At 40.0% G+C, this 17,580-nt stretch overlaps 1 protein-coding gene across 3 annotated transcripts in view; it reads left to right on the top strand.

The window, feature by feature from the left end:
- Positions 1-16,829, top strand: part of PUM3 (pumilio RNA binding family member 3) — a 41,467-nt gene extending 24,638 nt beyond the window's left edge. For all 3 annotated transcript variants that reach the window (XM_002742896.7, XM_078349397.1, XM_017973366.4), the window contains exons 14-18: positions 5,455-5,597; positions 6,234-6,456; positions 8,490-8,577; positions 10,956-11,046; positions 14,322-16,829. In XM_002742896.7, coding sequence (XP_002742942.3) covers positions 5,455-5,597; positions 6,234-6,456; positions 8,490-8,577; positions 10,956-11,046; positions 14,322-14,454 — 678 coding nt within the window. In that variant the 3' untranslated portion in view covers positions 14,455-16,829. The remainder of the gene's footprint in view (positions 1-5,454; positions 5,598-6,233; positions 6,457-8,489; positions 8,578-10,955; positions 11,047-14,321) is intronic.
- Positions 16,830-17,580: the final 751 nt, after the last annotated feature.

Here is a 17,580-nt window from a genome sequence, read left to right as displayed (position 1 = left end):
GATGCTCCTTAGAGATTTTGTAGGATCAGATTAAAAGTTATTACTAGAATTAAAATTGTAACTTCCTTTTTTCACTTCAGCAATTCCTTCTAGTCTAGTATAATGACCATATAAAATGGTAATACTTGAATGTAGCGTATTTATCCCTAAACTTGCCTTCAGAAAAACCAATTCTCCTCTTAAAGGAAGTACTCCAAAGTAAAAATTGCATTATAAACTGTTTCTGTTTTCGTCATTCTGCAGTGAAAGCCTCTTTTTCTCATTCTACGATTGTCTTTTCCCTTCCTTTTAATGTATGAGTGCTGTTGAGTATATGGTAGATGTTGCAGCAGGGTGGGGATAAGAAAATGCAAGCTTTGATAGTAGTGACCAACTTGGAAACATTTTGAAAACCACATCTATATAGATATAGGTTATTCATCTGAAAATTACACAGGGCTTTCTGTTTGATATACATGAATGGAGCCCTTAGATAAATCTTAGTGCCAACAAGTGATACTTTTACATCGGCAAGAAGGAAGAATATGGATGATTCAAAAAGAGAATTTACCTATTGTCAGGTGGTGGTGCTGTGGTGTCTCTTTGTAGCCTTTCGGGATCAATAGAGCTGGGTGTAGTATAAAAACCGTACCAGCCAGTGGAAGGGAAGATTGTTTTCTTAGATGCCAGCTGTAGGTCCCAGTGTGTGTGAATTTCTCATGCCCTTGCTGTCATTTTCCAACTTTACCCTTGACTATTTTAAGATTGTGATGACTTTCTTTGGGATAGAATTGTGGGAAGAAACAAGTTGGCAAGACTTTCATGTTACAAACTGAGTATTTTGACATGTTCCTTGTGACTTTATTACCCTTTTGACTCCAATCAATAATGATTGTTTTTCATTCTTGCGACCAGAGATGTGAGGCCATAGAATTAGCTAATGAATAAAGTTGTTTCACAGAAATGGAAACAGGCTGGGATATTGAAAGTTTGCTTTTGTTTAATATTTTGATGGCAACTAAAATTTGCATAACTGTTCCAAATGAATTTCAAGAGAAACCAAATTTCCTTCACGATTTGCCAGAATGATCTGTTAATTTTTTCCAAAGATGTATGCCACTTAAAGTTGCCGTTGAAACAGTTTTAATTCCTTATGCTTATCACTTTGATTCCCACGACTGCTTAACCCACATTCTTAATGACTTTCTCATGCTTAGGGCAGCTTTCCCTGAATGGCCTGATTTGCTGTTCTCTTGCCTGTAACTGACAATATTCAACAGGTTCTGTGTATTATTAAACTGTGTAGCTCGTGATAAAATTCTGGAATGCTAATTGCTCTTGGATTTTTCCTACCCCTCGTCTACCACAATAATGGTTGCAGTATGCAATGCTTTTTAAAAATAACCTAAAAAGTTAAGTGTTGCTAAGCACTCTGTTCAGGGCACCTAGACTTCCCATAATGTCAGGTTGAAATCACAGCCTGGTCAGTTGAGCCTTTCACCTTTCAAAATGGTTATGAGCTCTTTCTTACCTAGTTTACTTTCCAAAATAAACATAAAGTTTCATCCAGTTTACCATGCAGTCATTGATATGCAGGTGGTTTGGCAGCAATGTTCATTGGAAAGTAAATAAGTACACTAGCCAATTGCTGTTTGAGGGTGAATAAATATTAATGCATATTTTTAAAGGCATCGTCTTTAAAATATACAGAAAGGTATGAATAATACAGTGAACACCCAGCCTCCTGGCATCTGACATGACATAAAATGTGACAAATACAGTTCAAGTTTGAGCCTTTTGTGGACCCATCCCTGATATCCTATCATCGGCCCATATCTGCTATGATAAATTTGGAATTTATTATTCATATGCATTCCCTTATCCTTTCACTATTTGTAAACATTTTTTATTTTGCAAAACATGCATCTGATTTTACATGTTTACAAGGTCTGTGTAAATGATGTCTTACATGTATTCTTCAACATCTTGCTTTTTTTCTTTTGTCATGTTTGTGAGATTTATCATCAGGGGTCAGCAAGACTTTTTTGTAAAGGGCCAGATAATAATTATTTTAGCCTTTGTGGGCTATATATATGGTCCTGTCATGTATTCTTGTTCATTTTGTTTTTGTTTTTTAGGACCCTTTTGAAATGTAAAAACCATTATCAGTTTGCAGGATGGACAAAAGCAGGCTATAGGCTGATTTTGACCAATGGGCCATAGTTTACCCGTCCCTATTCTAAATAATTTATTTTTCGCTGCCAAATAGTAATTTATTACATATGACTATACTGCGATTTATTTTCGTTTCCTGGTGATGGATGTTTAGGGTGTTTACAATTTTAAAAATTATCTTTAATTCTTATTAGTTTTTGCTAATCCAAATCCATGAACATTCTTGTATATGTCTCCTTGGGTACATGTTAAGTTTCCCTAAGGCACTTAGCAGAATTGCTGGACTGCCAAATCTGCTGCACATATATTTATATAGAGTCATGTGTTCCTGTTTCCTGCTCAGCCATTACAAAACTATTGCCTTACGCACTGCTTTTGAAAATAGCCAAGAAAGCTTAGTGTGTTGCTAAGCATTCCATGAGTGTAACTAGGGTTCACAAAATGTCAGGTTGATATCATAGCCCAATAATCACTCCTTGTTTTCTGTTTAGACTAAACTCTAGTGTAATCATCAGATAGTGATCTCCCAGTCAGATGTGGTCTCCCCATCCACTCAGCTACTGTAGTCTTTGTCTTTGCCATCCTTTCCTGGAGTAGTTGATCATGGTCTGACCCAGGCCTCACAAACCTGCAGACCTTCACTGACCAGATAGGTAAATGAGTGGCCAGGCCAGGTGTGAGACAAGGAGATTATACTCACCTCTTTCTTTCAGCAAATTAACAAATTTTACAACAATTAAAGCATTTGTCCTCTTTTGTGAGTTAATTAAAGCTTAATGTATGTACCTAAAGGTACACTGAAGGCACACTCAAGGTACCCCATGTTTGGGGCACTAAATACTTCATTATCAAAAACACATAGATTGGTTGGGTGTGGTGGCTCATGCCTGTAATCCCAACAGTTTGGAAGGCCAAGGTGGGTGGATCACGAGGTCAGGAGTTGGAGACCAGCCTGGCCAACATGACTAAACCCTGTCTATACTAAAAATACAAAAATTAGCTGGGTGTGATGGTGCATCCTATAGTCCCAGCTACTCCAGAGGCTGAAGCACAAGAATTACTTGAACCCAGGAGGCAGAGGTAGCAGTAAGCCAAGATTGCACCACTGCACTCCAGCCTGGGTGACAGAGTGAGAATAAAAAAAAAAAAATACACATAGATTGAGTTCACTTTGGAGCTTGTTTGCCTTGAGAAAGTTCCCTACCTTGTAATAAGTTCTGTATGTTTTTTGTGTGTCTTTCCGTTTATTACTGAATTTTTAAATTCATTTTCCCCGGGTGTTTAAAATTATATATTTATTTTAAGGTGGTTAGAGCTATTGAATCTGCTCTCTGAAAACTTTCATGTTTTATATGGGAATCTTTACAGTGTGATCTTAAACTTCAGCAGTAGTTAGGAGAGCATAGTGGGGATTGGATTGGTGGAAACAGGACATGGTGGTCAAAAGATTATGTAAGATGAGCAGTGTGCGGCTCTCAGTAGTGCCTGACTCCTAGGAAGCACTTAATGAGTGTTAGCTACTATTATTGGAAGTGTGCTATCTTTTGTGCAAAAAATGAGGGAAAGTTGGGATTTTAAAGAGAGAAACATGGTGTGTAGAACCTGGAGTGGCATCATCAGCCGGGAATATGATTATGACACAGTGAGATTCCTGGTCTCATGGTTGATGACTTGATTTTGAGCTCGGTTCCTCACACTAAAATTACTAAACTCATCTTAGTAAATAGGCCCTTTTAAGAAGAACAGATCTGAATATATCATCCCAGAGAGAATTCCTTTCCTTAAGAGGAGGTTTTACATTTTCTTTGAAAGAAGTGGTTTTGGAGTTGGAGGACCAGAACTAGGTGAGCCCCGAAACTGCCCCTGTGAGTCCTCTGGCAGATCCTCTCCTCTTTCTGGATGTCTCATCTGTAAACCTGGCCAGCTGGACAGAACTCTTTCTGAGGCCCAGCCAGTTCTAACGAATATGGGGTGCTCAGATAAGCATTTGAATATTATAAAGTTCGTTACAAGAAATAGGAATATTAGAGGTGGGGAAACAAATCGATGACTGTTCTGTTGCATCTTCTCTATTAAGAATAAAGGAATTTTTTTTAAATGTTAAGTGACTTTTCTGTCTTTGAAAACATCAGATTGATACAGGAATTTAGTTAGGGTGGGGATGACATTGCTTTTGTCCCTTAAATTCGAACAACTAGAAAGGAGGTTACTGTTCTTGGGGATGTTGATGGAAAATGTCATGGTATAATTTGTAACTGCTCAGTTGAGTCTTTCTGGATTTGTCTTCCCCTCCTCCTCTGTTTTTGTTTTTCAGTGCAGTAGCTAAACAGCCTTCATTTGCTATGAATAAGCAACCTAACTTTAAAAGCCTTTATCCACTTGTTTGATTCAACAGAGTTTCTTTACCTCTTTTCACATACATCTCAGCAGGGAAATTCTAATAGAAATGTTCTTCATTCATGCTGATGCTACATTTAAATGCAGCTGCAAATTAACTGTCTCTGCTCAGTGCCCTCAGCAAGTCATGTCCCTAGTAATAGATGCCCAAGAAATACTGGCCATAATGAATTAAGGTAACACCTTTAAATATTTTTTAGGTCCTTGGGTTTGGTCACTTAATACAATTGAGTTGTTCACTTATGCTAGTCACAAAAGAGAATTGATTCTGTGTTCTAAATGTAAATTTCTATGTCCTTTAATGAGACAATTTCAGAACTATCTCTACATTTTCCATGAAGTACGCTGGGAAAAATATTAGTTAAATATGTATTCTTCACTATTCAAATTCCAGGCGTACTTTAAGAATGTAGCTACCATTTTTTGTTTATAATTTTATAGGACACTGTGCTTACTTCAGCAGCACATATACTATAATTTTTTGGTTTTTTGAGACAGAGTCTCACTCTGTTGCCCAGGCTGGAGTGCAGTAGAACAATATCGGCTCACTGCAGCCTCCGCCTCCTGGATTCAAGGGATTCTCCTGCCCCAGCTTCCTGAGTAGCTGGGATTATAGGCGCACAGCACCACGCCCAGCTAATTTTTTTGTATTTTTTCATAGAGACGGGGCTTCACCATGTTGGTTAGGCTGGTCTCAAACTCCTGACCTCGTGATCCACCCACCTCCACCTCCCCAAGGTTGGGATTACAGGCGTGAGCCATCAAGCCAGCCACACATACTATAATTTTATAGGAAATTATCAGTTTGTTGCCTAGCATAGTAAATGACAAATACGGAAGGAAGATCCTGTGGTACTTTAAGAAAGCAGATATTGATTCTTCTTTTTGTTTACAATTTTATAGGAAATTATCAGTTCATTGCCTAGCATAGTAAATGACAAATATGGAAGGAAGGTCCTATTGTACTTACTAAGCCCCAGAGATCCTGCACATACAGTTCGAGAAATCATTGAAGTTCTGCAAAAAGGAGATGGAAATGCACACAGGTAAAAGCAACTAGAATGGCTCGACTTCATTCCTTTGCTCTAGTTGTCTGCTGATATTGAGTAGCGCATGCTTCCAGAAATCCACTCCTGTGTCCATACCCTCTCTCTAAAACTGCTCAAAAGGTGGATTCCATTTTTAAGCTTGTATTTTTGACAGATTCTTAAAGTTTTTATCTTGAAAAGGAAATAGAAGTGTCCTGCCAAAAGAACACCTCTGAGCACCTGGCATTTAAGTGTGTGGTTTGGCTTCTGTTTTGATTTATTTTCAATGCTACCGATACTACATATTTAAGTACCTTAGAGTGTGGTATCCATAAAGCAGTGTAAATGTGTTGTTTCATGGTTATGCTATTTGGTTTTTGAATTTTTTTTTCTTTTTTTTGGTATTACACGAGCCAGACTCTCTTTATTGAGCACTTGTTCTGTGCCAGAAACTATTAAGATCCTGGAGACCCAAACATGAAAAACAACACACCCTCAAATCACACATTGTCTCTGTGCTTAACAGAAAGAGATAATAATGATGGAGTGTGATACAGTCTATGATAAGCTTTTAGAGGTTTTTGTGATAATAAGATCACCACATTTTGTTTGCCATTTATCTTACCTTAATACCTCATTCAATATATTTAACAGTAAGAAAGACACAGAGGTCCGCAGACGGGAACTCCTAGAATCCATTTCTCCAGCTTTGTTAAGCTACCTGCAAGAACACACCCAAGAGGTGGTGCTAGATAAGTCTGCCTGTGTGTTGGTGTCTGACATTCTGGGATCTGCCACTGGAGATGTTCAGCCTGCCATGAATGCCATCGCCAGCTTGGCAGCAACAGAACTGCATCCTGGTGGCAAGGACGGAGAGGTGATGTACTGTTAAAGGACAGGCGGGAATGCTGCAAAGGCCGCAAAAACTTCAGTCACTATAAAGAGAATTGTAACCGTGATTGTCTCAACTCACCTTACACCAACAGTACATGTAGAGATTGTGAATTCACAACACAACCCTGTTGTAGCCTTCATCTGTCTCGGGAGCTTGCTCCACATAACTCCTAGGTTTAAATTTGAATTTGCTGTGGACACTTTTTCCCTCAGCAAGTTGAGACCCCAAGGCCTTGTAGTTCTGTGAAAATTCCAGGCTAAGGGAACAGGCTGTGCAGAAGTGCTAAGGAGGGAAGGAGCCGGGCATGTTTGAGAGCAGAAGGCTCAGGGGGTTGGAAGTGAGTTAGCAAAGGGAACAGGAAAACAGATACCAGGTCACATGGGGCCTTCTTCCTGGGCTGGGTTGTAAGATCCTGACAAATAGACAGTTTTGGGGAATCTACTATTTCCCCATATAGTAGGGGCAGTGGCCTCTGCTTTCACTTAATTCTCCTAACAGCCTTTCATTATAATCCCCAGTGTTACAGTTTGAAGATCTGCATAATTTATTCAAGTTCCATGCATTTCATTCATTTATCAGAAATATAGTAAACCTATATTGAATGCCTGCAAACGTGTTCAAAGATGAAATGACAGGGTCTCTGCCCTTAAAGGGTCTGGGATCCATTGGAGAGACCCATGCAGACAAGACATGTACAGCAAGGTATTGTTGCATTGAGTTATGTTAAGCATGCAATGGGAACTGAATAGTAACATCCAAATTTTAGTCCAAATCTAAGGACTTCTGATTAGTACTATGGATTGTTTTAGCGAGGAATGCTTTGCTGCAAATACAGTGTCTCACGGTAGCAGTTAGGTGCATAATTACCATTTTAAGAAAAACAGTGGTACACAGTGCCAGGTGTGGTGCAGCAGCTCAGTGTCATCTCATCTCCCTGGCTCACCCACTTCTCCACATCGCTGTCTCAAGCAGGAATAAAAGAGCCAGAAGGCTTTTTCTCCTGGCACTGGTAAGGAAATATCCAAACAGGCTTCCCTGACGTTTTACTGGGCAGAAATGAGTCCCATAACTAATTCTGGACCAATCTGGCAGAAGCGATTGGATTACCAGAACTCGTTCAAACCAGTGAGGATGTATCCTGATCACGGAGGAAACTTTAGAAAATGCAGGAGGAGGAGGTGTGGTGTCAGTCAGTAAGAAAGCTGGCCGGGGGAGATGCCTGTTACCAAGAACCTCTCACAGCAGCAGTTACATTATATTCAACTTTAATTTTCTCTAGCCATCTGGGTCAAAGCCTGGCACTTGGGAATGTTTTACAGACGTATTTGGTTATGGATGAAATCAACGCCAAGTGTTGAGTGCCCAAGGTGCTTTTGATACCTAAGACTGGGGAAGAGAAGTGGGCCAGGGATCTTAGAGAAGCCCTGGCTCCTGACCGTATTAACAAACTGGAAAGCTGCATGCATTTTCAAAGTTTCTCTATAAGGAGACTGAGCCAGTTGCCTCCCATACTCGCTAAGGAGAGGCCCAAATAATTGAGGGAACAATTGGTATGGCTCTTGAAAAGGAGTAAGGTTGAGCTGAAGAGATGCTTTCTTGATTTGCTCATCAGATAATTCCCTTAGGTAGTTATGTGTACTTAAAGAGCATGCAGCATTGGGTTTTGATGTTTGTGCCATAGTAGGTTTATTCCTGTCTGAGAATGGCATATTGCAACCTAAGACATGACTAGCACTAAGGTGAGCATTGTGCTGCTGCTGTTCAGAGCAGGTTTCATGAAGCTGAGACGGAAGTGCTATGCAGTGGCTGTGCTATCTGACATAACCATCTTTCAGTCTGGGGATTAGAATAGATCTCTGGTCCCCCCAAGTATGGTGGTTGTTTAGATAAAGACCTCTTAAGCCTGTGGAACTTTAAAAGTGGCTCTATGTGGTGACATAAATTGTATGTATCCATTCAAATGTATTTGCATGAATGAAAACAGCTTTTAAAATGAACTGTTCTTGACCCCTCAGCTTCACATTGCAGAACACCCTGCAGGACATCTAGTTCTGAAGTGGTTAATAGAGCAAGATAAAAAGATGAAAGAAAATGGGAGAGAAGGTAGGCTGTGCCATTTGACCTTTTCTTGTATCTTATAAGGAATTCTAGTAATTCCTGGCATCCCTGAACTTTATACCAGCCATTTAAGCGCAAATGAAGTTTGTCAAGTGTTTGGAAATCATGTCTGTAGATAAGAAATGATTCCGTGGTTGCTGGTAATGCTTTGTTCCCTGGAAATTTGTGTCCGAGAACTCTTAATTTTCTTTTTTCCGCCCTCCCTCACTCTTTCTGTTTTCCTTCCTCTGCTACTGCAGGCTTCTAACCGGGCTTGGTCAATGCCCTAAAATGCTATTCTAATTGTTGAGTATCATTACCTCAGTAGAAAGGCACGATGTTTATCTCTATGTTTGAGGAAAGAATAAGCGAAGAAGATTATCCTCGTCAGAGAATTTTGGACATTTTGGACTAGTGCCTTTTTATTTGGCATTGAAATACATGTCACCAAAGAGTAAGCCAGTCTTTGGCACTTTCTGGATTTTGTAAGCCTTACAGCTGCTCTGTAGAAACTCAGCTCTCTAGAGAAGGATAGCGTTAGCATTTGCATGTCATTCCTCTCTCCATCCTATCTCCAACCAGAGATAGGAAATGCAGATTCCATCCAGTATTTAAACCACTAGAGAGATTTTTTTTCCCCTACTGAGTTAAAACAGTTTGAGCTTTCCATTACAGTGTCTGAAAAATGTGACAGATCATGAATTCATGTCTTAGGTCAAGTGGCAGTCTAATGGCTAGTGAGGCAATCAGTATAGCAGTAGAGCTGTCACTTCTCACTTTACCTTTAGGAATAGGGACCCGGGGCCATTTTTCACTGTAAATTTGTTTTTTGTAAAAGAGAAGCTTTGTGATAAATATTAAAGAAAAAGTAATGTATGGAATCATCTTGTTCATTATTTAAAAAGTTGATGTATAGTTGAATTTATGCCAGAAAGGTTGTCTGGCTTAATATCCAGTGGTTTTTCTCCCTCTTGATTGAAATGTGCTGAGAACCCTAAAAGCAGCCTGTTTGGGTCTGATGTGTTTGTCTTGGCATTTTCATACAGCACCAAATGAGTTTGTCTTGCTGCATGTCTAGCTGTTTTGATTTTCTGTTGCTGTATAGCAGCCACCTTAAAACTTAGTAATTTTCAAAACAATGGCTTGATCAGGGTCTGGTGCAGCTTGTCTCTTCTCAGAGTCAGAGTCATCTAGGGCTGCTTGGTTTATGGTTGGAGTGTCCACTTCTCAAATTACTCACTCACATGGCTGGCCCATGAGTACTGGCTTTTGGCTGGGAACCAACAGCCTCAGTTTCCCTTTCTAGGCTGCTTGGGCTCCTTCATGAGATGGTGGTTGCTTTTTTAAGAGTGAGCATCCCAAGAGAACAAAGTAAATGACTGGCACTTTCATGATTTATCCTTAGCATCATTTAATGCCACTTTTACCATGCTGTCTTGGCCGAGTCAATCACAGAGGCACACTGTGATTCAAAAGAAGACATGGATTCCCCGTGTAGATGGAGTGGCTGCATTCTAGAAGAACACACAGGACAGGAGATATTCTTGTGGTCAGCTTTGGAAAACAATTTACCTCACTAGCTGAATCCTGTCCCTCTTTAGCAGATACCCTAAAAGGCTGAATAGCTATAGGCCTCTTGGTTTTTAAAGAGTCCTCACATTCAGGTGTCTTTGAATGAATTATGTAGTACATGCTACCTGACTATGACATTTGTCTTCAAGATAGGTTGTCCCTACCTCCATCTGCACTAAATCTTAGCTATCAGAATTTCTCCTTTGTCCAAGCATTAATTGCACAGTGAATAAGCTAATACCAAGACCTCGGGAATCAGAAGTACTAGAATAACAGGAGACAAATGGTAGTTTTGATTTGTGAATATGTAAGCATGGTAAAGAGAATTGCCAAATATAAGCTAGCACAGTCATTTATTCACTGTCGAACACGTGAACACTGTGTGGTGTTCATGGCACCTTCTGGGTGAGCATTTCTCTACAAGGAAGAACTTGATTTCAACCACGCATGAGGTGCTACTGTGAAACATTTATTTCCTGAATAGCTTTCAGGTCAAAGTTAAATCATTAAATTGTCCAAAGAAATGCAGACATAACCAAGTGAGTGTTTTATTAGAATTCCTTTTTTATCCTGAGTAATTACTGCTAAACATAGCTTAAGTTTTGGGTCAGAGTTAAAAGAAATGCCTGTTTTAAAAATGCATTAGATAAACCTGCACTGGAATTTTTAGTGTTAAAGGGGAGATTGGGTGAAAGCTACTTTTATTAGCTTTCTTTAAAAAAGATATTTGCAGGTTTAATGGCAGCAGAGAAGGGGGTAGGGAGTATAAATCTTGTTATATGATGTTCACTAAGTTTCAGTCTATTTTACAGGTTGTTTTGCAAAAACACTTGTAGAGCATGTCGGTATGAAGAGCCTAAAGTCTTGGGCTAGCATAAATCGAGGTGCCATTATTCTTTCCAGGTATGTATAATGTGTGCCTTTCTCGGAGCAGGGCCTGGTAATGCAGAAGACATACTTCCTTCACATTTCTCAGTTCTAATATTTGTCCTCAGTAGTCTAGTATTACTCCCAGTCACTCATGGTCTAGACAAGCATGCCAAATATTAGAAAGCAAATGTCACTCTTTCAGTCAGTTCCTAGGTTTTTTTTTTAAAGACAGGGTCTTGCTCTGTCACCCAGGCTGGAGTGCAATGGCATGATCTCAGCTTCCTTCAGCTTCAACCTCCTGGGCTCAAGTAATCCTCCCACCTCAGCCTCTGTAGCTGAGACTACAGGCACATGCCATCACACCCAGCTAATTTTTTTTTATTTTTTGTAGAGATGGAGTCTCCTATGTTGCCCAGGCTGATCTCAGACTTCTAGGCTCAAGCAGTTCTCTCATGTTGACCTCCCAAAGTGCAGGGATTATAGGCATGAGCCATTGCACCTGGCCTTTAGGATTTTTTTAACTACCATCTTTTTGACAAATTATAACATTCACAAGGTATCAGGGGGCTTCACCCCATTATGGTTTTGACCAAAACATAATTGTACTTTTTAATGACGATGTTGTTTTTTAAATCATGCCTAATTCTACGTGTAATTTCCTTCATTATTGTGAAAAGATTCTAAAGGGATCGGAAGAGCATTTGCTGCTGAAGTCTGTATGCTAATTGTTGATTTCTGACTTAAAGTGTGAAAAAAACAGTGATGAACTGTGGCCTCTTTTGTACTATTCTCTGGACTTAGTTGAGTTTATAATCAATCCACCAGTCATTGAAATTTCCATACATGCTATGTGCAGATGAAAACCTTCTGTTAAGAGCATTCATTTGAAAAAAGATTTGTGTGTTGCTTTGAAACAATTACTGTTGAATTTTCCCTTGCTATGTTACTAAGGTTTGGGAAAACAGATACCAACCCTAGTCTGAATTTCTGGAGATATTTCACTTGCAACATGCTATGTAAATCTATATTGTTTGTAAATGTTATTTTAAATGTTTCTTCAACATATATGTGATCTGATACACATATGCTCACAAATACACACAGGAACAGTCATATATTCAGGTATGTCAGTGTCTCCAAATATAAGTGTTACAGATCATTTTGTTCATTTCTGCTTAAAATTAGTTAATTTTCCAGTTGATGTTAAACAGTCAGAATTCATTAACTGATACATGAACTTTTTTGTTATGAATGTTTATTTACTAGGTATTTGGAGTGTTAATACCTACTGACATATTCTTTCATTACACTCAATTAACTGGAAATTTCAGCAATGCCATGAAATTAATTTATAAAGGTTGCTCATCAATCAGAACTCCCATTAGGTGGATTTCAAACACAGGAAGGACATCATAGGTTTATTATGCAGCCCTATTTAGAATTGGAACAGGAGCACAGGAGATATTTGAAGTTCTAAATGGAAGTTGAGCTATATATAACAAGAATTAATTCAAAAAATTGTTTTTGTAAATTTTGGGTGAAAAGAAAATCAACCTTGTATGTTGGCTGAAAAATAACTTGGAGAAGCAGAATTGTAACATTTGAGAGCATTGATTCTTGACAGACTGCCTCAGTCCCGGCAAAGTGTCTAGCCTTGGGAAAATTATTCAGCTTTTCTAGGTTGTAAAATGAGATTAATAATAACCCTATGGTTGTTATGAAAACTAGATTGGATGATGCGTATAAAATGCCTAGCGTTACGTCTGATACGTGGCATGTCCTCAGTAATAACTGACTGTGATGTGTTATATAACTGTGTTTAGCCAGGATGTATGAAATAACACCTAGTAAGTCACAAATTCATTACAAGGGAACTTTGCTTTTTTTTTATTTTTTTTTTTGAGACAGAGTTTGGCGCTTGTTTCCCAGGCTGGAGTGCAATGGTGCGATCTTGGCTCGCCGCAACCTCTGCCTCCTGGGTTCAAGCAATTCTCCTGCCTCAGCCTCCTGAGTAGCTGGGACTACAGGCGTGCGCCACCATGCCCAGCTAATTTTTGTATCTTTAGTAGAGACAGGGTTTCACCATGTTGACCAGGATGGTCTCGATCTCTTGACCTTCTGATCCACCGGCCTTGACCTCCCAAAGTGCTGGGATTATAGGCGTGAACCACCACACCCGGCTACAAGGGAACTTTACCTTTTAGCTTTTTGAGCATCGCAGGTGGGAAGCTGAATGTGTTGCTTGTTTCCCACAAGCAGTAGAATGCTGCTTGGTGCTGATAATTTATCCTCCTCTTTATTGACATAATGGAAGTTATTGGGACCGGGGACTTTGGAAAATACCTAGTACCTCATTTCTAGAATGTGTTTCAGAGGTCCACTTTTACATATGGTCCCAAAAAAGAAGAAAACATTCAGGCCTTGTGCTCTGCAGTCAGAGCTGTAGGTCCTGTTCACAGAGAAGTGGGCCTGCTGTTACCAACCTCTGGGACTCCCTTCACTTGTAATAGGGTACTTGGGCAGAGTTTCAGAATGCAGAGGCCAGAGTTATTTTGATGAATGGCTAACATTTAGTGAGTGCTTACTAAGTGTCAGGCTCTGACTGGGTGCTTTACAGGGTCATTTGGGCCTAAGAAAACGACTCTATGAGGTGAAAGCGGACTCTGTTGTGAACCCTGTTCTACAGTTCAGGAAACTGAGTCTCGAGAGAATTTAAAAGCATGCTCTTGGTTGTACTGTTACTTAGTGGCAGAGGCAGGTTTCACACCCAGGCAGTGAAGCTCTTTGCCCCTTCACTAAACGTTAGTGCTGTAGAGTTCAGCGCAAAGGTCTGCTAACTCTGACTTCTCTGCGCCTCTGTTTACACATGTTCATTCACCCACATGGTGGGGATTTTTTGGCTCTCTGCTCCATACATGTAGCACCGTGAAATAAATAAAGTCCCTGCTGTTGAGCTTACAATCTTGAGATGGAGAAGGGAAGACAGAATACATGTAGAATCATTTTAAGACAGGCTGTAGGTAAGTCCTAGGATAAAGTGAAGGTGGGACTAACTGTATGGAATGGAGTTGGGGTCCTACAAATGTCTTTGGTTGCATGACTCCACCAGCAAGATTCTAAAACATTTTTTTCTGTGGTTTTATAATATAGACTGCTGGTCCTCATCATTCATCCTTTGAGTGAAAAATCATGTGTATATAGTTAAAAGACATGTGTTACAGTTAACGAACTCTTATGCTATGGGGTACAGGTAGTATTGGAGATAACGTAGGAGTTCTTATGAAATTTAATTTTTTCCTTCTCTTCAGCCTCCTCCAGAGTTGCGACCCAGAAGTTGCAAACAAAGTCAAAGCTGCACTGAAAAGCTTGATTCCTGCATTAGAAAAAACCAAAAGCACCAGCAAAGGAGTAGAAGCTCTGCTTGAAAAACTGACTACATAGGTGGAAAGAGTTAAGAGCAAGATGGACTCATTTGTGCTGTTCTCTGTTCTGTTTGCCAATGCAGAAAAGAAGGGCTAGGGTGCACCATACTGGTAATTGGGGTGCTCTGTATATGTGTTTCTTTGTTTATGAATCTATTTATATAAATTGTTTTAAAAAATGGTCTTGTAAAAAATCTCAGCTGTCTCCTCTGTTACACTGCATAGTAAGCGTATCACTATGTGAGGCAATAATGCGGAAGATTTAACACTCATATATGGTGGGACCAACCAAATATAAAAAGTATAGTTCAATGAGTTGACTTTAGGGAAGAAGACATCTTTAGTGAGCGTAGTCTGAGAAGGCTTTCTGGAGAAGGTGGGACTTGAGACGACTTTCATGAGGAAGGCAGGATGTGGAAAAGAAGAGCAAGAAGGAGTCGTGGGCACAGTAAAGTGGAAGTTAACGGGTACTGGGGTGGGGATGGGGGACCACAGCTGCCTTCCTAGCTGTTTTATGGATTAGGTTCCCTTCTAGATGTTGTTTGAAAGCCACTCAGATAAGTTAAGCTCCTAGGAGGAAATGAATTGTGGGATCACAGTGGATTGCAGTGTTAAAATCAGGGTCATGGGGAAATTCTCCCTGTCTCTGATTTTGGACCTTCCAAGTAAATAGCTCCTTGCGGTTAGACTTTCTCCCTTGAGATTGTCCCTGAAATGTCAAATCCTATAGAGTTTAAATAAGCAGGAAGAAGATGGAAACTTTGATGGTGCAGAAGTGTAACTGCAGGTAGGATGTTTGTATTTTAAAACTGCAGTTGTCTGAGCAACAAAGGTTAGAAGGATTGTTGGCTCAGTCAAGCTCATGTAGTCATGCCTGTGAATATCTGGCTGCTTTCTCTAAGTAGTTTAATGTAACGGGATACTCATTCAAATCTGTCACTACAGTTACACCTGCTGGGGAATTGGCTGTGCCTTTGCTGCCCGTACTGTGGGGTCCCAGGACTACTCCAGCCTACCAACTACCAAGACCCCTCCTGCCACAATGTATCAAATCCTTCCCAAAGAGTAAAAGCACTGATGCCTGTAACTTTCGACATGGATTCTCCTATCACCCAAATAGGGTGTAGGTGGACAGCTGGAGGAACTGGGATGGGATGAGGAGGTGAATGAGGAAAAGTCAACAGTAGAACTTGCATTTGTTTGATTAATACATTGTGATTTGTGTTCTCCGTTTGACTAATAGGTTGTGATTTGTGTTCTCTGTATAAAGGAGCCATTCAGAGAAAGGAGGAAAGAACTTATGCTCTTTGTTTCATCCTTGAAACTAAAGTACAATAATGTGTACATAATTTGGGGAGTACTTTTATAAAGCTTATAGCAGAAGCAGCAGTCCTTCCTCTGCCCCATTCCTCCGCACCCCTGCCTTGCCCTCTCCAGACTACGTCTAATTACGCTTTGCTCTACTAAATGTCTAAATACAGTGTGTGTAATTTTTTTTAATCTATCAGTTGCAGGTATTTTCTTTTGACTTCCTATTACAGGAAATGCAGATTAAGAACTTTACCATCACTGTTCCCCACTCCTCTTCCCTCCCCCTTCCCAATAGAATTGCATCATATTTGATGAAATCAGTGTTCCGGGTTTACCTTATTATACCTACATAAATGTTGTTAAATATTGATTCAAGCAGTGAGCAGCCATTACATTGCTAATTTTTCTGGAATTAGTCATTGCCTCATTTATTTTCATTTGCTTAGTTTCTACATCTCTATTGATTTTTCCTAAACTTTTCATCAGAATTGCTTAAATTCTTCTTTTGAAGGCACCCTTAGCAATTACTCAACAGCATTTTCCTCTTTTTTTAGCCCACCAAGGCTCCTATGTTATTCTGGTGTCTACTCCTTTCCAGGTGGCTTAACTATCCTAACTGTTATAATTTAGTATTTCTCGAGTGGGTTGTGAATGTGTTGAGATTTTTGACAATTTCATCCATTACTCCACCCAGCTGTACACCTGTTTCCCTTGTGTGTTGTATGCAGAAGAGCACTGGTATGAACCAGTCCGGAGGGCCTATTTCTTAAATCAGTGGTGGATTTAGGAAAGAGCCTGGCCAGTGAAAATTGGAAGACAGATGGTATTCCTGGGAGAGGTTTCTTAGGTCTCTTGGGTTGTAGAAAGTCCCCTTCCTTCCCCTCAGCTTTGGTGTATGCAGGACTCAGCCCAACCTGTAAGCTAGGAGCCTGACAGGAAATAGCAAATATACCAAGGACGGCTGAGCAAGGGTTTGCGAAAAGGGAACATTGATGATGTTAAGCTGCTTAACCAGCTAACTCCTGGAGCTGCGCTAGCCCTGGACTTCTGATTATGTGAGAATAAACCCGTTTTCCATTTTAAGTCAGTTTTGAGTTGGATCTTTTGAAATTTGCAGCCAAAAGTATGCTAACCTGACTGTCTCTAAATACCAATTTCCACTCTATTCAACATGTCAAGTTGGTGAGCATTTCCACCTTTTCCTGGAGACACTGTCCTGGCTTTCAGGATGTCCTGAAGAACTGTAACTGCACTCCTCCACCATCGTCATCCTGAGCCTTCCCTTCATTTCTCTCCTGTGAAAAGCCCATGTCTCAGATCCCATGCATCTCTCTCTTGCTTAACACCCTTTTCTCAGTGGGGCACCACCTCTAATAGCTTCCTGAGAAAATGTATTCTAAGGACCTTGCAAATCTGAGTGTCTTTATTCTACTCTCACACCCAGATATCTAGTTTAGCTGGATATAGGATTCTAGTTTAAAACGAATTTTGCCTCTGAATTTGAAGATGCTGGTCAATATTGTCTTTAGCCTGCAAAGTTGTAGTAGAAGTTTAATGTCCAGTGCCATCCTTATTCTCTCAATCTGCAAGTTTACGGCGCTTTTTTTTTTGAGTCTCCAGCTTTCTCGTATTTCAGGATTGTGTGCATTGGAATGTGTTATGTATGTTTTCCTTTTATTTTTTATGCTAGGCACTTGGTGAACCATTTTAGTCAGAAGAGCCAAAGCCTGACTTCCTGGAAGATGTTTTTCCTTTTTTTTTTTTTTTTTTTTGAGACGGAGTCTTACTCTGTCCCCAGGCTGGAGTGCAGTGGCGCGATCGGCTCACTGCAATC

Source organism: Callithrix jacchus, chromosome 1, assembly GCF_049354715.1.
Source record: "Callithrix jacchus isolate 240 chromosome 1, calJac240_pri, whole genome shotgun sequence".
Lineage (NCBI taxonomy): Eukaryota > Metazoa > Chordata > Mammalia > Primates > Cebidae > Callithrix > Callithrix jacchus.
Note: the sequence above shows the minus strand (reverse complement) of the source record. Positions and strands in the feature narration are given on the sequence as shown.